The sequence below is a fragment of the Strix aluco genome, chromosome 1 (assembly GCF_031877795.1).
Source record: "Strix aluco isolate bStrAlu1 chromosome 1, bStrAlu1.hap1, whole genome shotgun sequence".
Lineage (NCBI taxonomy): Eukaryota > Metazoa > Chordata > Aves > Strigiformes > Strigidae > Strix > Strix aluco.
The window spans coordinates 142761678-142788232 of NC_133931.1; the positions used below are offsets into that span (position 1 = coordinate 142761678).

Below are 26555 nucleotides of genomic sequence, written 5' to 3' on the forward strand. Positions count from 1 at the left end.
GATCATAAATTGTTCCACTCCCTCTAATCTCTAGTAAATATGACTTACTCCATTAACGTTCACATGATGCTGTTTTCATCACACTGGACTCCTCTGTGCAGAGTCAAGGACCTAATCAAATACATAATCAATCAATCTGCTTGTCAGATGCAAACAGCAAGCAAAGGACTTCTTTGTGTCCTACACAACTGCCTCTTCAGAAGACAAGTGAACCATTGGTTTCCAAGAACACGCAATACACGAGTAATGCATGAGGGCCCTGCATGCTGTGCAAGAGCCTGTGGTGCTGCAAAGAAACCTTGTGACAGAATTCCTGAAGAGGAACATTTCTGGCGGGTTACTCAGACTGCCTTGACTGGTGTTCTGGAATTATACAGGATGGAAGAATTTTTAAAAAGCTGACTGCAATCACTGGAGTCAAAAGCTTCTCACAGGCTAACAAAACACAAAAGCAGGCAGCTCTTTGGCTTTAGCATCACAGAGCTCTCATCGAGGATGAACTGTTGCTACAGAACTCTACTCCTCTCTACAGAGCACAAGAAGGGAAAGCAACAGAAGAGCTCAGCAGTTTTTAAACATCTCTGTCACATCCCCCAAGGGCAACAAAAAGAGAGACATACATGACATCCAGCCTTGTTTTGCCTCCTTTTTTCGGGGACAGCAACTTCAGCCTTCAGATCAAGACACTGCAACAAGAACGAGTTGAGAGCAACTTATGTGGGCAAACATGGCCACATCCTTCTCTAAGAGTCAGCCACAACATTTTACTGTTGCTATGCTGGAAAAAAGCTCCAGGAAAGCAAACATAATGCATACTTTATTAAAGTTTTGATCTATACTATGTAACCAAAAATAATTTTAATGTGGATAAAAATTGCATTATACAACTTGGATCCTATTCATACTTGGTAAGAATATGCTTATCATGAAACCATCAGTCCCAACTGATGTAATGAAGTAATTTATTTTGCTAGAATTACTGCTAAAAAAGCCACTACCTTTATTTTAGAGGAGAAGGGAACACTACAGAGAATCACTTCAAAGCTTGTATTGGCACATGCCAAATAAAATTAAATTAGTAAACACTTTTTACAACCATACAGGAATTCAACCATAGGGAATATAAATATTTCTCTACATGAGTGTCACAAAAGTCTTTATGACAGTGCCTTACCTTCATTATAAAATGAAATCTGGTCAAATTACTTGGGTAAAATCTATGCACCTTTAGAGATGCTACACCCGGCAATTTACTTTGCTGTAATTCCATCAGAGTATACATTCCCTGGTGTTCCTTTTGAAACTTACTCTTCTTAGTTATATGCAGAACACTTGTGGAAAAATCCTTAAGATATTTATGCATTTTTATGAATTTGAATAGGAACTTAAATGGGGCTCCTGTAAATTTGCTTTATAACGTCTATTGATAGACTGAAACACTTTTTATTAACTAAACTGAAGAAATTCCAGGATCATTACAGCAGCAGCGGCAGCAACTCAACAGCTCTGGGAATCATTGTGGCTGGTGCACAAACAGAATAAGCAATGGCCATTATAACCACCAGTGGAGTCTTAAATATCTTTATTTAAATAGTCAAAATAAATATTTGATAAGATCTAGCTAACCAAAGTACCACAGCTTTTTTTATTTTTTAAGCACAGATATCGAAGTAACAGGAGTGCCACCTTCTGGTTTAGGCAGGGAAACACTTTAGGTTGTGCATTCAAAGTTTAATTGCATTCAAAACGAACCAAAGGGTGTAGTTTTCTTTTGTTTTTTGAAAAATAATTAGAATGTCATCTTCAACATTCACGGAATGTTGTAAGAACAAAAATAGTTAAATGCAAGAATTCAGTACAACTTGCTTATCTTTAGTGCCTGGAGCAAAATAACTATACAAATGCTATGCAAGTATTTTTCCTGAAATTTAACTTCACAGATGTCAAATCCTACTAAAACACATGAATGACCATAATTTTAAATGGATATTTAAACACAGTGGCTTGTAAAACAAGAAGTAGTCTTGGAATCAATGTACTTTGGAGTATATTCTTCCACCTCTTTTCTAGCCTAAAAAAATCCTTTTTACAAAGTGAAATTTGTGCATCTCCTGTTCAGGAAGTGTCAGAACCTAACAAGGGAGGGCTGAGAAATTCAGCAAATGTACTACTACAAATGGCACAAAGAATTGCAGCCCATTTTATATTTGCTGCAACAGTCACATCACAAAGTTGTTGAGAAAATATGCGTAAATCACAATCCACTTCAAGTCCGTTTGCACATTACTAGCTTTGCAGGGGTAAAAAAGTTTGACTCCTTTTCAAAAATTTGTCTCATTCCACGCAACACCCAAAAAAGTGTATCATTATGTCAGAGAGTCATTTGGTAACAGCTACCAAAGCTGTTTCAAAGCAACTGCAATTTAAGAAACAAATTTGTGTCAACTCAGGTGTTGCCCCCACTGCAGATATAAATACAACTGCACCTTCTTTGTGCTTACAGTAGTAAAAACAAATTTACCAACAGCACTGGCTCTGGGTCTCTTATTTTTCCCCACATTCAGTATGGGCTGGAAGTACATAAGCCCACATCCCAGGTGATACTGCGCTGGGTCAAAGCTGTAATTCTGTATGGCATCATGTCTTATGGACTTCTAAATTTTGTCTCCCAATGTTTCAGCTCTCTGCCATTTCACACTGGTATACACCCACACAAAGCCTGCTTTTCTCCATAGGCTAAGAAGCCCTTCCTACATAAATGTAATTTCACAACTCCATGCACTTCTTCTGTATATTGACATGCTGTCAATTAGAATCACAATCCTCAAGTCTTCTAGAATACATACGGCAACTTCTGTATTTTTTTAAAATGTATAACCCTTTTGAACAAAACCCATTCATGTGTTTGATGTCCCGGCGAATTCTCATTCAAATTATGAAGACTGCCAGTTATTGCACTTGTATCTCACAGCAGCAAGCACTTCCAGGAGGAGGACCACATCTCTTCCCGCAGTTGCCATCCCCATTCTTTCTTATTCTAAAGCAGCAACAGTTCATGACATATTCATCAGCACTTAATCAACTCCTTGTTTGTCAAAGGTTCTGCAACGACTTCACCACGCATGAACTGCTCCTAAAGACAGCAAGTAGAGTTTTAGTTAACTTTCATTATTTCTGGATCTTTGCTCCCTCAAAAAACACCAGATGACCATTTTGTTTTCTAGCCTGGGTATAACTGGTAAGAATCTGTCTCCCAAAATAGGAACACCATAACACACCTACTAGATAAGAAAAACTACTAGGCTAGCTGACAAGGCTGCTAGAGTCATAGATAGATCTTAACATCACCGAGATTGTTTTGCCTGTGTTGCACCCCATGCTCACCCTAGCAGGCATGTTTTAGAGCCCAAACACAGCAGGAGAAGGAGACCAGAAAAAAAAGAGATGAGGCACACACCGTAGCCACACACAAAAGTGCCACTAGCTCACACAACCCTAGCCCACGTTTCCAAGTGCCTTTTAAAAGCTGTCACCGCGCCTTCTTCCGGGGATGGCAAACGAAACACGGCCTGGCCTACCCGGCGCCGGGAGAGGCAGGCCGCAGCCGTGTCCGACAGCCCTCCCCCCGCACCTACCTGGTCGTAAATGACGCGCAGGATCAGGGAGCAGCTGGGGCAGGTGGCCACGTCCTCGCCGTTCTCCAGGTCTTCCTGTAAAAGCCCCGGGAAAGCTGTCACCGACCCGCCACCCGCCCGACCCGCAGACACCCGCGGCCGGCGGAGGCGGGACCGCGGCCTAACGTCATCTCCTCCGCCCTCCCCGCCGCCCCGCCCCTGCCCGGCCGCCGTTACCCGCGTGATGAGGAAGCGGTCCCCGCAAGGGCACGGGTAGCTGTAGGTCTCGGTCTCCTCATCATACTCGAAGTCCTCGATCTCCACCTCATCGTGGAAGACCGACATGGCGCCGGCCGCGGGAAACGGGGCGGGGCGGAAGGGACGTAGAAACGCACGCGCCGCGGCCGCGCGCCCGTCCCGTCGCCTGAGAGGGCGGGGCGAGAGCGGCCCTCGTCACGTGACGCGGAGCCGGGTAGGGCTGCGCGGCGGGGCGCGGGGCGCGCGCCCCGGGGGGCTGTTAGGGAGCGGGGGGAGGGGAGGGAGGAGGTGTGAGGGCAGAGCCGCGGGAGCCCCCCCAACCCAGTGCGGCCCCTTCTCACCGTCGGAGTCCCCCGCCCGCCCCGGACTCCAGTGTCCGTCCGTCCCTGCTCCCTCCTCACCGCGGGAGCCCCTCATGGGGGTTGGAAGCGGTGGCCGGGCCGCTCGGCGGTTCGACGTTCCGGCCCCCCGCTCCGACTGGCGCCCTCCGCTCCTCGGCCCTGCCAGCTCCCCGCCTTCCCGCCTGGCAGGCGGCGCGGAGCAGTGATCCCTGGTGCCCGAGGGGACCGCCGCGACCTTCCCCCTCCCCTGGGCCCGGCAGGGACGGCGGCCTTCCAGCCTCCGTAATGCCCCACTTCAGCCGCCAGCACGCTTCTCCCGTGCTTCACCACTCCCCGCCCCGTGTGCGCCCTAATCCCAGGTCAAGGGGACAAGCTTTTGCAGGAGGGACAATGTGTCTATAAGGGTATCTCTTGCCTATCTATATACGTGTTTTGGGTAAAAATTTCCCATTCTGCTTGATTAAGTATCTTTGCTTCCCCCTCGACACTCTTGCATTAACTTCTTCAGTAATTTGTTCTTTGGTGTGTTACAGGTTAACTCACTCCCTTCAGATACTGATGTAAGATTGAGGAAGAGATGCAGTCGTAGATCTCAAGCGATATTAACCCAGGGCCAGTGGGTCAGAGGGTAAGGAGAATGAATGAATTGCTTGATTTTAAAATTGAGGAGAGGAAGGAGTCATATACCAAAGTAGCACTCATTTCTCTCCGTGGAGCAAAGGAAGAAAGGGAGTATTTGGAGTGGCTATTTCTGTAAGGGCTTGGGGAGGAAGAGAATAAAAAACAGAGGGAGAGCATCCCACCAGACAGGAGCTTGGGACGGTGAAGCACTGCACTTCTTGGAGGGCAGGGAACTGGCAAAGGGCTGGATGAGCCAAGAAAGTTGCAGAGATAACAGATGGGGGAGAGGCTGTTCATGTGTTATGAAGGCATGACTCAGACTTGTATATGGTAGAGGAGAACCAGGACTCATTAAATGAGATTTTGGAATTTATTATTTACAGAGTAGAAATTACAACTGATTTTTATTATGACTTTAAAGACTGGAAAGTGATTGATAGTAGTGTAAATGGAGCAAGTATCTTGAAGTGCCATTCAAGAGTTATTTTTAATTTAGGGTAGAGTCTCAGTCTTAAAATAGTCTGTATCAATAGGCTCTCTCAGCTCTGACTTCAAAGTTGTAGCTGCTGCAATAAAATAAGGCTGACATTTATTTTGTTTTCAGTATTATGTATTGATATTGAACTGTTGGTTGGTTGGTTTTTTTACATTTTTATGTGTAGAACGTATTTGCTTCCTAAAGTGGTAGCAATGAAAATGAGAATGAGGTCAGCGTTAAATGACTGTCAACTTTAGCAGCAGAATTAAACCAAATATGTAAAATAAACAAATGGGAATCTTTGTATTGGATTTTAAAGTTAAGCCACTTACTTTACCAGCAGATGTCGCAATTAATTGCAGAAGGGGTTTTGAGGGATGTGAGGTGATTTTAAAAAAAGACAAGAAAAGAATAAATCTTTACTCTCAGTCCTTGGCCTCTGAAGCAAAGCATCAGACTTTATGTGGTTCATTTTGACATTGTGGTGATTTAATTAAAGTCACAGCTGTTGGCATAAACAGCTTATGTAACAATGTTCACTTTCAAACATCATTTTTACTTTGAATTAGTTAATGTGGTAGAGTGAAAAGCTTGAAAACATGAATCAAAAAGCATGATGCCTAAAAAAAAAAAAAAAAAAGATGTAGGTGAATGTAACCAAGATATGCTATCTAAAAGACTCCAGATCATAAAATGATCTCATGAATCTGAGTAACTCAATGATTTCTGAGGACTCTGGGTTTACAGACTGAACATGCTGAGGTGGAGGAATGTGTTGTCTTCATTAGATGTGTACTTTGTCTTGCTATAATCTTTTAAGATTGTTAATACTTTTTTAATCAATAACTTCTACACATTTGCATGTAGAAAGTGCTAAAGTATTTTGTTTAAATAGAGTACTCTATATGCTCTGGCCAAAAAAAATTAATTTTGCTCACTGGTGGTAGAAGAATTTTAAATAATTCCATGTTGAAAAGTTGCAAGCTGCTGTGGAATTAAATGCTAAAAAGCTATTAAAAATTATGGACAGTTAAAAGCTGCAGGAAGTGTTTCTTAGGCTTGACAGTGTGCATTTTGAGTAGTTACAGTAAATGTATTCCATTTCTGAGCAGCCTAATTTATGAAAGCTCTGCCTCCCATTTGTACAAGCTTACAAACAGGACAAATTACCGAGTGACCAGCCGATGCAGCTGTTAGTGAAAGCCTAGAGAGTATAGACCTGATTAGTTAAACAAGCTGGATTGTTGCCATTTCAAAGGATTCAAAATGAAAAACAAAAACATTTTGAAAATAAATTACATGTTGTAAAAGAATGCAGGAAAAGACATTTAAAGGGAAGTAAAAGATTAAGAATTCTTTAAAGAAGGAATGGACTGCATCGTAGAAATAATAAAATTTAATAGGTGATGATAATATGATAGAGAATTATGCTAATTCATTTTAGGAGAAACAAAGGCAGATTTACAAGCAATGAGAAATACCTCTTGGCTCACTATGAACCTGTTCGTACGCTTTGTAAATGAAGGGTATTTCTGACATATTTTGAGTATTGTACATGTCAGTTTCTTTGTCATAGCTCTGTTTGACTATGCAGTTTTGAAGTTTCCACTGTGGTATATGTAAGTGTCTGCCACTTAACTGTTTAGAGATGCAAGTATTATGTAGGATATATGGAAGTATGAAGGATTTCCATGTTTTTAAATAAACCTGTAAACAAGCAGATTTATTTAATGTTTATAAAATTTTCCACCTAGAATCACAGCTATGTTGTCTGGAAGGGACTTCTGAGGGTCATCTAGTCAAAGCTCCTGCTTGGAACAGGACAGTTGCTAGCACTGGATTAAGCCAATTCCAGGGGTAGACCTTTGCACTTCTTTAAGTTTATGCAGTTTCTGTTTTCCAGTCCTGCAGTTTTTCAGTGCCCCTTTGAAGTGAAGCTTTACCATTCAGCATGTCAACCATCACTCTAGTTTAGTATCGTCCACAAGTTTGCTGATGGTACCTTTTGTCTCATCATCTGAGTTATTGATAAATTTATTGAACCATATCAGCCCCAATGTCAACCCCGGGGTACTCTTACTGTTACTAGCCAGCAACTGAAACAACTTGAAGCCATCAAGTCTTCAATTCTATCTGCCCAGCCAGTTTTTAACCACCCCAACTGTCCATCTGGCCTCAGCTTCCTGATGTGTATGCTATGGGAGATGGTGTTAGAAACCACAGGACAGTCAAGAAGTATTGAATGCACTGCTGTCCCCTTAGCTGCATGACCAGACATTTCATCACAGTAGGTGTTCAGATTTATCAAACATAATTTGCCTTTGGTATATCTGCATTGAATCTCCCTGATTACATTCTTAGCTTTCCCACAGCTAAGGGGATGAGCTCTGAGTATTTTTCCAGACACTGAGCTGATGCTGACTGGATCTTCTTCTTGCCTCTCTTGAAAATGACCATGCATTAGTCAGTCGGTTGGAGACTTTCTCTGATAATTGTTTTTCATAGGTGATAGCCAATTGCCTCACAAGCATGTCAGCTGTGTCTCTTAGCAACCTTGAGTGTAACCCATCTGGCTCTGTGTATTTGAATACATCCAGCTTCTCTAAGCAGTTGCTGGCCACATTCCTACTTATCCATCTCCTTCCCAAACACCACTGGTACAAGCAGAGGTCTGGGTGCAGGCTTTGCCTGTGAAGACTGAGGCAAAAGAGGTGTTGAGTACTTCAGCCTTTTCCTTATGTGTGACAAGGCTGTCTTCCCCTCCAATTAATGGATGCACATTTTCACTTAACTTCTTTATGATGCTTTCGTACTTTTAAAATTCCTTCTTGTTACCCTATATGTCTATTGCTAGTTTTAGCTCCAGTTGAGCTTTGGCCTTTCTGATTTAATGGAAATAAAGGGTGAAAAAAAGCCATGTCAAACAGTGAGTATTTTATTTAACAAATATTTATATGGATTTTTCAGGAGCTGGTGATTCTGAAGACGGCCCAGTTATCATGGCTCATGCTACTATTTACGTGGGTTTTACTGTTCCTCAATTACTGAGAGGTGCTAGCAGAATTTTCCCTGCTCATTCTGCATTGGTGGTGTTGAGGCACTCTGTATTTTGTTACTGCACAGTGAACGGGTAGGTTATCCACATACGAACTACTTTTTTTAAAATTATTTTTTTAAAGAGAATGTCATGGTAACACTGTCAAAATGAAGCCGACAAATTGTTACAGATCTATAAATACTTAACTCCCAATTATATATTTATATTTAATTCTTCTTGAGACTTCTGTCATCTGTAGTCTGGATTACACTGGTAAATTGTTATGTTAATAGAAATTCATATCAGTAAGGGACAGTAGCACAGCTGTTACAATGACAATTATCTTTGCTTTTTGTTGCAGCACAATAAAATCAAAAAGGAAAATGGATCATCTAGAGAGGACAGCAAATAATTTTCGCCAGGAGGTTAGTGTTCTGTTCTTTAGAATGTGAGTAACTTTTTTTTTTTCAGTGTGAAGAAACCGGATAATTGTATTTGATTCTTAGGCTTCATTTTGTCTTCTAATGGTGTCTGGTTTACTTCCTTTTTTCCTCATTTTTCATATTTGATATTGTTGTAAAATAACTGTATTTTGTGGTCAGTGGGTGAAATGTAATGAGTTATAAAAATTGTCGGTGATGTGGTGCTGTTTATGTTGGACAAGAAATTTAATAGAATTCTGGTCAAGTATGGGTTATGATAAGTAATGAAAGCACACCAGTACCCATCATCTCTACACAGGCTTCTCAGATTTTTAAAGACTTCTACAATTCTGGTTCAAATTTAAGATTAAAAAAATGTGGAAAATGTCCTTTTATGACCAAGGAGGTAAGATAAAAATTGTAGACATTTTGAAGGGAGAGATGATAGACAGTTGTAGAAACCATCTTAGTTTATATCGATTTTAAATCAAATTTAAGTGCAAGGAAGATAGAGTGTTGTTCTCCATCAAAATCCAGAAATGCTTATTCTGGATCTCGGTTTTGAGCAATAAACATTCTTTTTCATAATGTTCAGAGATGACCATACTTTGTATTTCATATAGGTATTTCCCTTCTGTAATTAGCTAAAGTAGATATTTTTAAAGTTTTAAATACTGGCAGAATATGACTTCAATTCTCAAAAATGTTTCAAAGGTGAAACAATTCTGCATTTTTCTTAGACTTTTCAGGAGAAGTAGGGCACTTTTTTGACTGAAAAATCCCATCTTTAATTTCCAGGAGTTGGGAGACGGTGCCCAATTTTTCTCCATTGTTTACTTAGCTTCTCTCAGTCTTGAGTAGCCATTCATGACAGGCCAGTCTTGCATGTGTCACACAGCAGGACAAACTGTGTTCTCAGACACACTACACAGATGTTCGTGTGCATATGTGTACATAATTAAGTCCTTCTCTGCTGGGTTTTTCCCTAAGTATAGCTGAGAATAAGTCAGAGTGAATTCTCTCGAAAGGACGTTGGGTTGGTGGATATATGGGTAACCCCCAAAACTGAAGATTCAGCACTTGTGACATAGGCTGTAGGTGGATGAGACAAATGCAGCCTCGTTCTGCTCGTCAAGGGTGTGAGCCAGCTTTGGGAACCACGTGTCTCAGAGCTAGTCACACCTAACCTCAGCTCTTACTTGAGTACAGATTAGCACTGCTTGTGGACGTCCAGCCACTCAGGTGGATCTGATTTGTGCCAGATTAACTCAGTACATGGAGAAAATGAGTGTAGAGACAGGTATGGACAGATGCACTTTCTAGTTTGCTTCTGACATGGACAAAATGATTGCACTGATGAGTTTTGCAACCATGTTTTTTTAATCTTGGGTATTTCAGATTGCTTGGCTTGCTTACTTTTTCTGCTCAACATAAACACTGGGTAGCTGGAAAATATGTGGAAAATGGATCCTTATGAGGTGGTGGAAGCTCTGAGGGAACTGTGTAAGGCCTGAGAAAGAGAAGGAAGCTGTGTGGAATAGGTGAAAGAGCAGGGCTCATTCTTGCTACCGCAGATTCTCTGCATATGAGAGGATTGTGCTGTTTCTTTTTTTAATGCTTGATTTATTCTTTGTTACTTTATTTCTGTCCACTTTAAAATCAGTTTATTTTAAATCCTCTACTTGGTTTTAAATTCCATATAATCAGCAGTTGGCTTCCTTCAGTCTGTATTGCCTTATTTGGCCATTTCAGTCCTGTAGAAAGATGAAAGAATCATAGCTCTGTGTTGCATTAGTGTGTGCTACACAGTATCGCCTGTTGAAGGGCAGTAATGGGAAGGACCAGGGCAGGAAAAAGTGCCTAATGCTTTCCTAAAATGCAAAGGTGAAGTCTGGAGTCCTGTGTCCTCCTCCCTCTCACTGCAGCCTTGCTCTGGGTCAGTTGAATTCTCTTGGGATGGTCCAAAATACTGGTTGAATATCTTTGATCACCCTGACTCAAATGCAATTTTTGTAATAACTTTATACTGATTAAGAATTATGTTTCTGGTGCTCTGTCAGATGTATCAGCCAAAGAACAAATTAGGGAGTGTACTGAAGAGTGAAGAAGGGACTGAAGATCCAAACCTAATGTCCATTTCCTGTACTTAAATGGCTGTTCTGATGGAGAAATCTTAAGTCATGTGTCTGACATTTCTTGTTAACTTAGAGTGATTGCATTCCCCATTTAATACTGTCTGCTAAAGTGGAAAAGAAATGTATGCTACTTTATTTTAAATTGGCAAATGTCCTGCTGTTTAATGGGACAGTGGACGTGTTCAGATGTTGCTTTATGAATAAATTAATTTCCTGCCATGTGTTTTAAATTAGAGCATAGTTGCTTAAAGTTCAATTTTTTTTTTCATCTGTTTGATCTTATACAAATGAGAAATGGTAGAGTTGTGGTGGTAGTATTTGCATTTCTTAGTGTGGTAAATGACATCAGCATTTTTTAACACAGTAAAATCTGTGTATTTGCCTGTGTAGAAGATATTTAGGGCATTACTTTCTTTGTAGAGGAAAAAGGTTAATAATTATAACTCCAAAATACCTGAAGAGGAAGGGGGGGGAGGGGATGAAAATCCATGTTGTACTGATAGGCATCAAAGAGTTTTAAGTGGGGAGCTCCTTCCCAATTGTCCTGTGGCAAAAACCTGCTTTTCATTTAGAAAAGCATTATTTTATTTTTTTAATCTCTTTAAAAGTGGTATCAACAATGGCTTTTGCATCCCCTCCCATCTGGTTGCCAAACAAAAACTTTTCTGTTAATTAGCAACGAATGCTTGTGTGGCAATTTCCCCATGTTCATAGATCACATGTGGTCAAATGGGTATGTGTCTAAAAGCAGTAACACAAAGCTTGTTGGTTTTCTTTCATTAATGCATAATCTTTCAGTAATGCATTTAATTACTTAAAACTAGATACAGATCCAGAATTCTCCCTGGGACTTCAGTAGCAGCTGATCTTTTACGGGTTTCCTTTGTCTGTCTTTATATCAGAGATCTTTTTACTTTGCTGGAAGATATAGGAGTGTTTGTCTTGTATAGATGTCAAAAGAATCTGACAGTGGTAACTAGCAATTGCTTCTCTTTATCAATATGTTCTCTTCAACTGAAATAAAATAAATTTGTATATAATCTTAGAGTAACCCTGACAAAAGTGACAGACATGGTGGACTGTAAGTAGAAAACTATTTCTCCGTTCAGTGACTATGTAAGTGAATCCATTTTTGTTCCTCTACCCCAGTGAAAAAATATTGGTGCTTTAGGTAATTAAATGCTGCAGATAACATGCGAAGTGATAGGTGTCTCATACACAGATTCTTGAGTACTTTTGCTGCAAATGATATCTATGTAACACAATGGCTTATTTTTCTTTTGTTAGGTAATTTCACAAGCAAAAGTGTGTGGAATCACCAATGAATCGGAGACAGTCAAAAGACTTCGTTTGGCTATCACAAATAAAGATTTTACCTTCAAAGCAGGACAGTGGTAAGATCTTCTGATATTTGAGGGGAAAATTACTAGCGGAAGTCCACTATAACAAAATGTTGAAAGGCCTCTGATACTTGAGCCTTGGAAAAAATCATTAATCTATATACTAGGATGTTTTATTATTGGGTGCTCTGTCAAATAGCTGATATTTGGCATAATTTTAAAATAGCCTTTATTAAGTATGCTAATACTGATTTCAAAAGGGCAAAAATAGATATTCTTCAAAAGTTCAGTTTGGTTATTTCAGTATTTTCCTCTAGTTTGTGTTATATTACATTGTTTCTTCAAGAGTACTTTGAAGTGGACTTCAGTTCATTCTGCAAGCTGCCTATACTGTCTTTATTTACTAGTTATTTTTTGCAGCAGAGCCGAGACTGCTGATTTGCAAGTTAGTTTTGGTTTATAATTAAATCAGAATTGCCCGTTAACTTTTATTTCTTCCCTTAAAAGTTTCCACTCTACAAATTAAGCCTGTTAGGACAGATTAAAATGTAAATATAGATAGGCAAACTTGAAAATAAAAAAACTTGAATTATTAAGCCTTTGAAATAATTAGCTGTTTGTTTAAGCTATCTTACAGCTTTTTTTCCAGGGAAATAGTGGATTTTCATGTTTGTCTTCCTTGTGAAAAATACTCCCACTCAATCACCTTTTTTTTTTCCTCTCTTAAAAATTAATTTAAAACTATGAGTAGTTGCTTTTGGCATTGGACATTTAAATGTCCTTAAACTTTTTATTGGCTTAGGCCATCTGAAAGTGGTTTTGCTGGAATCAAAGTATAGCTGCTAGAGTATTAACAGCATATGTTACTCATGTAGTGTTAATATGCTGGCTCTTAAATTTAGAATCAGAACACAAGATGTTGATTGCAATAATTTGTTTGTGGAGTAATTTGCTGCAGTTTTTGCACATGTGCAGTGACTCATATTAAATTCTTGCTTGCCAGTACTTGGAAAGTGCATTTACCCTCCAAAAATGTTTTAGAAATTACCATGTTGAAAACTGAAAGCTTTAATTATAATTACTCTTTTTCATTTTCTTCTTCCTTGAAAGTATTCTAATGCTATTGTAAGGTATACAGCAACTTTTCTATACTTGTAGCTATAAACTGTGGTTGCATTTTTTTGATGAGCAGTACAAAACATCAGGCCACAATTTCCTGAGTAGAAAAGGCTAACTTGTTAGAATTTGCTATAGTAAGATGTTACAGCCAAAGATTGTCACTAGAATCTATATATTTTTTGAGAGTGTTCTAATTATTAAGTTTTTCAGAAGTGAATTTGTTTTGCAAGCATGCTGGCAGATACTGGTCTTTATCTGAATTCAAGTAATAATGAAGAGACTTGTTGCTGTTACCCATTTTGATTTACTAAAACATGCACTGAGGTATATGCATGTTATAAATACTTTGAAGAAGTAACTTTATGGTTTTAATGTTTCTGATCTCTTCCTCCAGCAGTTGCTAATTGTTGTTCTTTTCTTGAAAGATTTGGCTTAGGTAGCCTTTAAAAGGAGGGAAATGAAGAACCACCATAAGATCTTTTTACATCTTTTTGCACCTCTCCTTGTGGGTTTATATAGGGTTTTTTCGTTTTTTCTTTTTTTCCCCTGCAACTACTCTTTTCACTCAAGCTGTACAGATAGTGTTTCTTTAGGAGTCCTCTTATCCTTCTTGAGCACAGTGAAAATGAGAGAAGCTGTTAGATATACAAGCTAGTCCACTATAATAGAGCATACTATGTCCTGAAATCTTTCATAATTATGCAATTGGGAAAGAAATAATAATATAGAAAGAAACATATGCCTATGTTAGTACTTTAGAAGGGTAAACTCTGTTTGATTTAGGTTTTCCAGTAATGTTTTGTATGTATGTATCCCCACCAGGCACGAATATTGTTTCTCTTATATGTCAGGCAGAACATTTTGACTTGAATGTAAGTTGTTACTTTACAGCATAAACGCTTTTCTTTTTTTCGTTACTGTAAGCAGTAAGATTATTTTCCACCAGAGGGTGGTAAAGAGCTTTAGTAGCATCTTGAGGTGTTCTTTGATACAATAAATGCTGCAGTACAAGAGTCGTCCTTTCTAATCTCTTGGATCCTTGCTGCCAGGAAAGCGGAGCCCCATAGTCAGTGGGGCTCCAGAAGCTGAGGACAGCAAAATAAGCCTTCTCAACTTTTTTTTGGTTGTTGACCTTTCATTTGCAGTCAGATAACTTTATACATGATCAAGTTTACTAGCGTAAAGTTAAAAACTATTATCACTATAGTATTGTATGTATCACACTTTGTGTGTTTTTCGAGAGAAGGGATATTTTTCTTTGACAGGTAAAGCTTTGTGGGAAGTAAGCGGGCAAGATTTTTTTTTTCTTTAAAAAGTAGTGAACTATTCAAAGTGCTCTCCTCCCTCAAGAATTTGTGATCTCCATGAAGAATACAGCTTTGCTCTTTAAAGAAAATATGCAGTGGAAGTCAGTGTGTATTTCTTGTTACATTCTCATTTAACTCATACTGAGCCAGCCTAACTCAGGCTTGAATTGAATAACGGCTCTCTAGTACTTGGCGTTGCTTACCAGTGTGGTGGTTTCCTAAGTGGAAGAACACAATTAGTTTTAAACATTAGTTTTCTTTTTAAATACAGGGATTTTATGTGCTGTAGAAAATTGAAGTATTTAAGGATTTATGAACACAGAGAAGTTTAAATGTTAGATCGGAAACCAACTTCTAACTTTTTCTGATACTATTTGGAATATCAAAGCCTTACTTTTATGAAAATGAATTATAGCTCATGTGTAGTGATGGCTTGCCTTCCATGCTCTCTAATTGCTGGTGTTGCAGAAGCCTAGCCATATGTTACTTTCTGATCTGTAGAAATCCATGCATGGTTTACTTTTTAAAAAAAGTTAGTAATTCAATCCAGTTCAATTCCCTATCAGCTAGAAAGAAGTATCTGCCACCAGAGGGCACCGCAGTTCAATAGGTAAAGCAATTCTGCTTCTAGCAACTTGTTTTTCACATAAATTTTCTACAGACTGTGGTTTTTACTTCAGATATTTTGTCAGCCCAAGAAAATAAAAGGTTTAATATAAAGTCATTTACCTAAAATTAGTTTCCCAATCTTTTTATGTGTGAAAATTGAAGAGCCCATCAAAGGGACAAAAAAGAGTAGAATTTAAGCCACTCTATCAGACCATATTGTGTTTTTGTTTTAGTACACAAATAATTTATTAAACACTTAAAATTCTAGTCTGTTGTAAGATGTGGCATCTAATGCTAAAAGCAGAACAGTTTAAAAACCTGCTAGTTTAACAAAGGTGATGACATGTTTCTAGATGAAAATAATTCTAAGAAAATGGCGTTACTCAATATTAAGTCCTTTTTTGGAAAAGTTATGTTATGGAAATTAAGATGCCTTTGTAAAGGAAGGGTAATTGAAACAAAGGCAGCCATTTTGTTTTGGTTATTGTTTTCCATGTTTGGTGGTGTTGGCTTTTTTAAACTTGTGTTTCTGGTCTATTTTTAGGGTTGATTTCTTTATTCCTGGAATATCTGTAGTTGGAGGATTCTCAATATGTTCAAGCCCTGGCCTGTTGGAACAAGAAGGAATATTAGAGCTGGCAGTAAAGTACACTGTTCATCCTCCTGCTCACTGGATTCACACTGAGGTAAATGAGATTAATTGTGAGATTTGGTTTTGTTTTGTTTTTCTTGGGAAGTGGAGGGGGTGTTGTGGGTGACTTCAGACCACTCTTTGTTATTGAGTGCAAAACTCCTGTTGACTTGTTCAACCATTTTTAATACAATGGAAATCTTAAAACCTTTTGTTCAGTAAGGGACTGAAATTGGATGGTTATGTGGTAATATGGTTATTGTGATCTTTTGACTCCACTTGTGCTTAGTGGACTTGCAGTGATATTGTGGTTAGTGTGTATAAGGCTTCTCACTCCTTTGGAATTAATGAACTGGAAAATGTTGAAAAACCTCTGTTTTAACTTGGGTCCGAGAGAAGAGGCTGTGTTACACATTATAAAACTACATCTGATAACTTGCCATCATTCCTGGCCATTTATACAAATATAAAATGGGATTTATTGTGAGATAAATATAAATATAGATTATTAAGGGGGGGAGCAAAGGGATATATATAGATCAGTTTTTCTGAAATGATAAAACAACAGACTGCTTCAGAATTTTGTAATATTTTTGTAATTTTGTAATATTTTTGTAATATTGACATAACCCAAGGCTTGATTTTTTGCTATATTAAAAGTAAAGTCTGAAACTTTGCAGTGTTTTGTTCAACTGTTTACCCCATTTAGTTATAGTCAGAAGAATCCTATTTCTGCTGCTGATCATATTTCATAGATGGTCTGTCCTATCAACTTTTGTTCTTTCAGAACCCCCTGTGATCTGTCCTATTTACTGTTTCCTGCCTGGCATTTGTATTTCTTAAATGTGGCTGCAAAGTTTAAATTGACAGATTCTTGTAGGTTTACAAATTCTGCAGGTTTTGTTCAGTGGCCAACAGTTACAGTAAGTAAAGTGGTGCTAATCTAGTAGTTAGCCTGTGACCATCCACAGTTTTTTTTAATTGGTGTCATATCAAGTTATCTCCACTGGAACAAACAAAATAACCCTTTTGAGATGTTGTGTAGAACTTGTAGTGCATGTGCCAGCAGACCTCAGAATGCCTAAGAGGATTTTCTGGTTTTTGGTATTGCTCTTTAGAGACTATAAAGGCCTAACTTCATATTTCCCGGTCTCTGGAGGCTCCTTTAGGATTTTTGATGTCGTAAATCAGTTTGCTGTTGCTGAGTGTTCTGGTGGAATTTATAGGAAAATCTTTAGTTAGCGGGTAAGCTAGGTCAAATCTGATGCAGTAGAGAAACCTCTGGGTATAGTGGACTGTTCTAGCTAAACACAAGCGCATGCTTTTTCTTAGGAAAGAAGAACAAAATAGCAATTTGAATTTGAAAAGGTTGTATATATATGGTGAAAAAACTCTGGTACTTAAGTGCTTAAAAGTTACTTCTAAAGGAAGTTGATCTCAGGGTAAAAGATGTTATGGGAATAGTTAGTACTTATTCACTCACTGTATCTGGGTTTTTTAGAGGTATTTATTTTTAATATTACTGCATAGAAAATCATAAATTTTAGCACAGTGTACTTTATAGCTTTAGGAAAACATAGCCTTTTCTTTAGAAGAATGTACATGTGATGCATTGATTGCTTCACTTCTCTGCCTAAGCTGTTTCAATGCTGTATTTACAAACTAGGCTGAAGGACAACACTTTCTCGCTATGTTACTCCAGAATTTTACTGTTTTTTCTTGAATGCTGACTTACTGTTATCATTGCCATGGCTAAAGCACTGAAATATGTGGGAGACTGCTGGTTAAGAGAGATTCTTCCTGTGTCCTATATCCAATCTTGATGAGCTGTAGCTGGTTAAGGAGGCAGTTTAGATGATAATGAGATTTTTCTCCCTGAAAATGCTTATTTCCAAAAATGCTTATTTCCATATTCTATGTCCTCATCCTGCCACGTGAATCTGGAACACTTCTGGATTCATACATCTCTAAAACAGAGTAAAACATGCTGGGAAAGTCTGGCAGTGTACATTGAAAAAGGAGAGAGAAATTAGTTTCAGATAGTGAATGCCGATTGTCTTACACTACAATTGAGAGATAATACTTTATGCAATAATTAAGAAAGGCAAGAAACTTTTTTTGTGATGGCCGCACTCGCTACTTTAGGAACATCTGTGTTCTGTGTAGTACCCGTGTCCAAGGGCTGCCTCCTTCCTCCTGGTGGAACTGTTTAGACCTTTGCTTACCATACAGTTGTCATTAATGGGAATCCTTGTGTTTCAATTACTGTTTCCTGGTATCAAAAGGATTTTTTGGAGGAAGTGTTTTTATTCTGTAAGTGATTAATTGCTAATCTTTCAGCAGTTCTTGTAGCTTTACTTTTTTCTTTCCTCTCCTCCTTTCCCACCTTCCTTGGTTTCCCTGTTCTCTTTATTTTTTAAACCCTATATAAGGCCTGAAATGAGTTCTGTTTTCTGCTCCTATTTGTTGTGTTAGCTTGCAGTGATGTGGGAGAACTCATCTGACTTCTCTGTACTGCACTTTCACCCTTCATACCGGGATGCAGTGCTGGTTTACCAAGAAGATACTCACCCAAATTGGTTTTTTTTGTTGTAGCATTAGCTTTCCATGTATCAAAAAACCATGCTTTGGTAAATTTCTCTAAGAAATAATTTCTTATGTACCAGTGGAGAGGAAGGGAGAAGGCTTCCCCTTGATTTTTCTTCTGCAACTCTGAAGTTGCAAATGCAGAAGTGGTTCCGCAAGAAATATTCTTGTGGATACTTGTTTCGCTTCTGGGTGTGTTTTGTTTTTTAGGAGTGGGGGATGACCTTCTGCATCTGTGCAGCTCAGTCTGACTTCCTTCTGTGACCCCATAGCAAGGCCTTTTTTGACATGAGGCTGGATTTGGGTAAAAGTGTGATCTCACATGTTAACCTCGGGTTTTCACAACCACTTACTGCTGTTGAAAAACTCTTGCGTGAATCATTCAGCTCTTACAGGGGTGGAAAGGGGCTGTCACCATCCTGCCTTGTCAGAAGATTGAAACTTCTGAAAGTAGAACTAGATCCCTAGAGACACTGAAACAGATTACTTTAGCTGGAAACTTTTAAAGTACTTTGGTTTTCCCTCATTGGTCAATAAAAATAAAAAATCAGAGCCCAGCAAGTCTTGTGACTGTGGTGCAAGAAGAATAGTATTTCAACTTTTGATTTTAGTTTTGAAATTAAGTATCTTCTTTTCCATCCTAGTGTGCTCTTGACTCAGAAGTGGCTCTTCGAGTGGGAGGTGATTTCTTCTTTGATCCTCAGCCTGGTGACTCCCCTGTAAAGCTAGTGCTGATAGCAGGGGGTGTTGGAATTAACCCATTGTTTTCTATACTGCTGCATATAGCAGATCTTCATGGATACCAAGAGGGTAAAGGAAATGGATACAAAATGGGAACAGTGAAGCTGTACTACAGTGCAAAAAATACAAGCGAACTCTTATTTAAGGTAAATAAAAAGGTTTTTAAAAAAATAGATCACAGATATTCAGCTATTAGTGTGTGTGTCATTCTATTGCCAAATCCCAGAGAGCCCCTCTGTGTAAGACACTGTACAGAGACAAAAGTAATTTCCTGCCTCAAATACCATGTGTGTTTTGTTAATTACTTATGCCAGTGTACAAATTAAGGCTGTTACTGGACATACCTGGTCTCACTGACTTCATTAAGTCAGTTAGCCCTAAATGTTTACATTTTACTGTAACAAGAGCATTGTAGTATACTAAAGATTATATATACTATATTTGTGTATATACACACTAACAGTATGCATAATGCTATATGCTGTAATACTGTAACCACATAGTCTCAGTGTAGATTGTATTGAATTTAAAGACTAGGAAGAGCAATTATATCCAAAGGAAGTACTTTCTAAAATACTAGGGAAGCTTTATTGATTTTGCATTAGTTATTATTGGGTACTAGTGTATGAATGAAGGGTTTATAACCACTTGTAAAATTGCTTGTATAGTACTTCATCATCATTTACTTAGCAGTTAAAGATCAGTTGTCACCCTCAGCCATTAAGGGTCACTGATAACATTTTAGGGTCAAATCAGGACAGCTTCTGTGAAGAAGCATCCCTATTGTTTTAGGTTTCTTTGCAGTATTGAAAGCTTTTGATTGCAAGATAAAGGTGAAAAAATCTACCATAATTCCTGAAATTGTGTATAAGATCCATCATTAGTTCTTCTGTACTTCTACCATATTTCTAGATATGAAGATGTTTACTTTCTTTGAAAAGTCACTTGTTTATTGCTAGGAGCAGAATAATAAACTGAAACTTATCTGCTCTTCCATTTGGCCAACTACTAATCTCCCAGTCTGTTCTAAGCATACACATTTTTTTTTTCAGTGCAGGAGCTTCCATTTCCTGAGTTTCACTTCAGCAGTGTTATGACAGCAGAGCTTTTGCATTAGAGCTTCTGGGACAGAAGAGAACACAATAATATGTCGCAGAGCTTAAAATATATCTTTCCATTCATTCTTCACGTGTCCCTCAAATGCAGAACATATATGCAAAAATTCTTCTGTGCAGAGGATTGAGGAAATAGAATCACTAGAGGAACAGCTAGGTTGTTGCTAATGGTTTGCAGGACCTGCTCCCTGAAGCAGCAGCTGTGTGTAGGCTGACAGGGACAAAGGGCGACACTAATGTAGTAATTGGTCTAATATGCGTTTTGGATGTGCTCTCATTTCAGAGGCAGATGCTCTGCTTTTGAAAACCTCGTTATGTAAAATGGTAGAAGCACAGAGTGTTAGAATTATATCAGACAGCATGCTAACTTTGCTACTTTTGGATGCAGTTAGCTGGGTTTTCCTGAGTTTGTGAGGACTGAATTTGACCCTTATTTCCTTACTGTGGCTGGGACACTGGGGATAGGTCTTTTCCCTTAGGTCTGTATTGCTCAGCTGTATGCTTTGTTCTGTACTCGAACTCACTAGGCTGCAAAGAGCCTGCTGAGCTGTTGAAACTCTCCTTCGTTCACTTAAAGAGAGCCTGTCTCTTGCCTTAGGATACTAGAAAATAGTACTTTGATGGTTGATGTCACAGGTACAGTATTTGCCACTTTCTGCCTCTGAATTACAGTGATAGGTTACAAGTAGGTGGTGTCAATGACTGCAGGATTACTTAAGCAGGTGAAGTTATACCTTAGGCATGCTTTCTGGCCTGCTCCTAGGACTTGAACTCAACAGGACATGATTAGTTTCAAAAGTGCCATCAAGTTGTATGTGGTTCTGTGTGAAGGGGACTGAAGTTTAGTCAGACAGTGAAAGCAGGGGTACTGGCAGAACAGCGTACAGCAGTGTCTTATCTGTGCTGCTCTTCATTCCATGTCTTTTTAGGCAATCAGAAACAGATTTGTCTCTGAACTAAAATCTGTCTGGTGTTTTTTGTGAAGCAACCCATGGCAGACTGTTCAGTGTAGTAACTAGTTAGAAAGCAAACAGATAACAAAATGAGCTAATTTACCTATTCACAGAGTAGAAATTATTTTTATTTCAGATTATATCCAAGCAGCCAGGGATCAGGTTAGAAAGGCCAAAGCCCTGATAGAACTAAATCTAGCCAGGGACATGAAGGGCAACAAGAAAAGCTTCTACAGGTACATTGGTGATAAAAGGAAGACTAAGGAAAAAGCGTGCCCTCTCCAGAAGGAAATGGGAGACTTTGTTACTCGGGATATGGAGAAGGCTGAGGCACTCTGCCTTTTTTTGCCTCAGTCTTCACCGGCAAGGGCTCCAGTGACACAGCCCAAGTTGCAGAAGGCAAAGGGGGAGACTGGGAGAATGAAGACCTGCCCACTGTAGGAGAAGATCAGGTTTGAGACCATCTAAGGAACCTGAAGGCGCACAAGTCCATGGGACCTGATGAGATGCATCCGCAGGTCCTGAGGGAATTGGCAGATGAAGTTGTTAAACCACTATCCATCATATTTGAGAAGTTGTGGAAGTCTGGTGAAGTTCCCATAAGTGGAAAAGGGGAAACATAACCCCCGTTTTTAAAAAGGGGAAAAAAGGAAGACCCAGGGAACTACAGGCCAGTCAGTCTCACCTCTGTGCTCAACAAGATCATGGAGTGGATCCTCCTGGAAACTTTGCTAGGGCACATGGAAAATAAGGAAATGATGGGTGACACCCCACATGGCTTCACTAAAGGGCAAATCATGCCTGAAAAATTTGGTGGCCTTCCATGATGGTGGATGAGGAAAGAGCAACTGACGTCATCTACCCAGACTTGTGCAAAGCATTTGACACTGTCCCACACAACATCCTTGTCTCTAAATTGGAGAGACATGGATTTGACAGACGGACCACTTGGTGGCTAAGGAATTGGCTGGATGGTCACACTCAAAGAGTTGTGGTCAACAGCTCAATGTCCAAGTGGAGAGCAGTGACGAGTGGCATTCCTCAGGGGTCGGCACTGGGACTGGCGCTGTTTAACATCTTTGTTGGTGACATGGACAGTGGGATTGAGGGCACCCTCAGCAAGTTTGCCGATGACACCAAGCTGTGTGGTGCGGTTGACACGCTGGAGGGAAGGGATGTGCCATCCAGAGGGACCTGGACAGGCTGGAGAGGTGGGCTCGTGTGAACCTCATGAAGTTCAACAAAGCCAAGTGCGAGGTCCTGCACATGGGTTGGGGCAATCCCAAGCACAAGTACAGGCTGGGAGATGAGTGGATTGAGAGCAGCCCTGCAGAGAAGGACTTGGGAGTATTAGTGGATGGAAAACTGACTATGAGCCAGCAATGTGTGCTCACAGCCCAGAAAGCCAACAGTATCCTGGGCTGCATCAAGAGAAGTGTGGCCAGCAGGTCAAGGGAGGCGATTCTCCCACTCTTATGAGACCCCACCTGCAGTGCTGTGTCCAGCTCTGGGGCCCCCAACATAAGGAGGACACAGACCTGCTCAAGCGGGTCCAGAGGAGGCCACAAAGATGATCAGGGGGCTGGAGCACCTCCCCTGTGAGGACAGGCTCAGAGAGTTGGGGTTGTTCAGCCTGGAGAAGAGAAGGCTGCAGGGAGACCTTATAGTGGCCTTCCAGTACTTAAAGGGGCTACAGGAAAGATGGGGAGGGACTCTGTATCAGGGATTGCAGGCATAGGATGAGGAGTAAAAGTTTTAAACTGAAAGAAGGTAGATTTAGATTACTTGTAAGGAAGAAATTCTTTCCTGTGAGGGTGGTGAGACACTGGAACAGGTTGCCCAGGGAAGCTGTGGCTGCCCCCTCCCTGGCAGTGTTCAAGGCCAGGCTGGACGGGGCTTTGAGCAACCTGGTCTAGTGGAAGGTGTCCCTGCCCATGGCAGGGGGGTTAGAGCTCGATGATCTTTAAGGTCCCTTCCAACCCAAACCATTCTATGGCTTTATGATATTTTAAGAATTTCCAGTATCTGTTCCAGCTGTGAAAATCCCAAATAGTGCAGAATCTAGACAGTAACTAAGTCTTAGTTTCAGAACTAACTACAACATCTGACTGACAGATTTTTTTTTATTTTTTTACTATGATTTAAACTGAAGCAGCTGGGTTTTTGGTGGTAACTATCACAGTTGTGACTTAGGGAACTGAAAATTACAGTTTCTACTCTGGTAAAAATAGCAGCATTGCACTGTAGTTGGTTTTACTTGGAGAACACGAGGGAGTAAAGGGTCTCATAATCTTACCAGATAACGCAGACGAGAGTCAAAAAGTTCTTAAGAAATGGTAAATAAATACTGCAGGTTGTTTTTTTTTTTTAATGGAAAACCCATATGGAAGTGGAATGAGGAAATAGTGAGAATTTATATGGGAAAGAAATCAGGAAAGGATGTAACTGATTCTTAGGTCCAAATCTTACAAATTGCAACCTATTGTAAAAAAGAAGAGCACTAAGGACACAGCTGGTAGCGTATGCACATTCCAGGTATGGAAATTCTGTGTAGGTGTGCAGGTCAGCCCTGTGAAATCAGGCCCATCAAGTTCTCAGTGCTGAAATGTACATGGTAACAATCACTGGTGGTGTGGGACTGTACACACATACATCTGCTTTGATTTAACAGCCTGTGGTATAAGCAAGTGTGTTTAACATTACAGAAGAATATTCTTGGTTTGATGAATGCATTTCCTGGAAAGATCACATGTCGCTTCCACGTCACCCAACAGAGTTCACAGATCTGTGAAGAACTTCAGCCACATGTTACAGGTAACTATAATGGCAGTGTACAGAGATAGTATCTCAAGTCTCGGTTTGATTACTTCCTTGAGGATGAAGTTACATGCATAATTTAGTATTTTTACATTTAAAGATTCAAAATGAGATGTGAGTTAAACCTAAATAATTTCACTGTACATATTATGCTTTGGAGAAAAATTTTTCCCTTTGCAGTTTTTGTTTTCATTTCTAGTAAATCTCCTCTGTTAATTCTAAACTTTATACTGGTATTCTCCACTGCAAACTTTATTCCAGAAACTATTAAGCAGAGTAGTTACTTTGCTTAAGGTGGGATTGATGGACAAGCTGACTGCTTGTAAGAGATACTTTGTGATGTTTCCATTTCTGTTGTATTTGTGTTAGAGATACTTACCTATTTTTTTTCATCTGAATGTGGGATCATTAGTTGTCTATAAGCTATGTCCCTCCTCAGTGACTAATATCCTGTGCATTCTGACTGGATGTACTGATCCAAATCTCCAGAAGAACAAATGATTTTGGAAGCCTCAAGTCTTGATACCTATTATCCTTAAACAGGCCTCACATTTTTAAGACATTAGTGCTTGAGCTACCTCTAACCGGTCACTCTTTTTGACATTGATTCATGATTAATATTTCTGTTCTTATTTCCTACTTTCTTCTTTGTCAGAGGGAAGAATATCTGAAAAGGATCTAGAAGAACATGTATCTAAGGATACTTTATGGTACATCTGTGGTCCACCTCCAATGATAGAATCTCTATCCAAACTACTATCTAACATTGGTGTTCCTAGAAACTGTGTTTTCTTTGAAAAATGGTGGTAGTGACACCTGCTGAACAGAGAATGTATTATTTGTTTCCAGAGTATTTTGATAAGCTGAAATGTACAGAAATGGACTATGAATTACTTGGAAGATTTTACTTCGTACATGAAGATGTTCTCAATCATGATGGTGTTCCTTTAATTTAAATATAATACACTTGGTAATACAATGCTGCTGCTTTTTGGGGAAAAAAGTGATTTTATATTAAAGAGATTAACTTCTGTTTGTTTGATGGTTTGCCTACTTCTTACAGGTGGCAGCATATTTTCACTTTATACGCTTGTTTTGTTAGTCAGCCTTTAAAAGACTTTTAAAAGTCTGATTCAGCAGTTGTAGAGAATTAGTTGTGCAGCAAGGCCAGGTCAGTTTATAATAAATTCAAGCCACAACTTCTGAATCTGCTCCAGATTGTTTTGCTAATGAGTCAACACCCTGCCTTCCCCAGTTCTATATAATAAATTAATATTTTTATAGAAGTAGAGTTGCTGTGTTGTGACTTCCTTCTCTTGCCACTTCTTGTTAAAATAAAACCTGCCTTTTATGTGGTTTATTTAAGGCAGTCAACTCTGTTGACAGTAGAAGACATTTTTTTCATAATCATATTCAGACCTGAGTTAAAAGCATTGAGTGTAAAAGTGTTAAGAATCCAAGAGCGCTGTACAGAGTTGTTCACATGAACCTGCATCCCTTGCTGGTGCTGCGACAGCCCGTCCAGCTTGTGCTTGCATGTGCCACATCCTCAAAAGCAGCAGTGGCCAGCAACAGCCAGGACAGGAGATCTCTGTCATTCTGCCACCACACAGGGTTGTAGAAGGCTCCAGGACACACCAGTTCTGTTAGGAAAAAAGTCTCTGGAAAGTTTGCTCTTTTAAGGTAGGAGTGTACCTCTGGGTGTAATGGCTGATGCCTGAGCCCTCCGTGAATGAAGCTTCTTCCCCCAACTTGGAGAAAAACTCATCATAGAGATGATGAGACTAACAAAAATCCATAATGAGTTTGTTAATTATCTGTATAGACAGTTCAAGTCCTTAAGTGGTAGAGATTCCCACTGTACATTTAAGGAACATTTAAATTATCAAAAATACTAAATTATTATTGAATTATTAAAAGTGTTAAAAGATGAAGCCTCCTCTTTGTTAGTGGCTCTTTTCCTTGAGTTAAATGTTTCAGACGAGTCAAATAAGTAATGCAGCAAGTTTCTTGCCCTCAGCCTCCCTGTGCTCTGCCTTAAACAGAGGATGCGAAGATCCTACCACCCAGTTTCCAGCCTGCAACAGCGCTCTTGGTGTGAAGCACTTTATTTTTCAAGCATAACTTCCCCATGCTTGGCTAAAACAGCCTCCAGCCCAGCTGCAGTTCTCTCCCAATAAATCATTTCAGCTTCAGTATGCTGAGTTTAGCCTCTGGTCTTAACCTCTTTTTATCAGTATCTGATATGTTTTTCAGCTTGTAGGATACCTACTGCCACATCCACATTCACCTCATCTTGAAAAACCAGTGAGAAAGCCTAACTGGGAAACTCCAAGCCCTTGCACAAGAATACTACTGTAATTGTTGCAGCAGTTGAGTGAACAACTGAAATAATCGTAGCGCTTTCTGAGTGTCAAAGAAAAAATCCATA

The 26555-nt window shown here is 39.5% G+C and overlaps 2 protein-coding genes across 5 annotated transcripts; one reads left to right on the forward strand and one right to left on the reverse strand.

Moving 5' to 3' along the window:
- Nucleotides 1–1565: 1565 nt before the first annotated feature.
- On the reverse strand, nucleotides 1566–4011 carry DPH3 (diphthamide biosynthesis 3). Its single transcript, XM_074838474.1, has 3 exons — nucleotides 3852–4011; nucleotides 3636–3710; nucleotides 1566–3133 (listed from the first exon to the last, which is right to left on the reverse strand). Exons 1-3 carry the CDS (start codon nucleotides 3957–3959, stop codon nucleotides 3068–3070), a joined length of 249 nt encoding a protein of 82 aa, XP_074694575.1. The 5' UTR covers nucleotides 3960–4011; the 3' UTR covers nucleotides 1566–3067.
- OXNAD1 (oxidoreductase NAD binding domain containing 1) lies at nucleotides 3961–25415 on the forward strand. Of its 4 annotated transcripts, none has more exons than XM_074838455.1 (10): nucleotides 3961–4086; nucleotides 4747–4841; nucleotides 8280–8442; nucleotides 8711–8774; nucleotides 12194–12300; nucleotides 15826–15967; nucleotides 19143–19179; nucleotides 19285–19385; nucleotides 24013–24121; nucleotides 24780–25415. In XM_074838455.1, the coding sequence occupies exons 3-10, from the start codon at nucleotides 8312–8314 to the stop codon at nucleotides 24932–24934; spliced, it is 846 nt and encodes a 281-aa protein (XP_074694556.1). In that variant the 5' UTR covers nucleotides 3961–4086; nucleotides 4747–4841; nucleotides 8280–8311; the 3' UTR covers nucleotides 24935–25415. The 4 variants fall into 4 exon arrangements, with proteins under 4 accessions (XP_074694556.1, XP_074694561.1, XP_074694539.1 ...); XM_074838460.1 differs by having other exon boundaries at nucleotides 19288–19385; XM_074838438.1 differs by having other exon boundaries at nucleotides 19143–19385.
- The last annotated feature ends 1140 nt before the right edge of the window (nucleotides 25416–26555 follow it).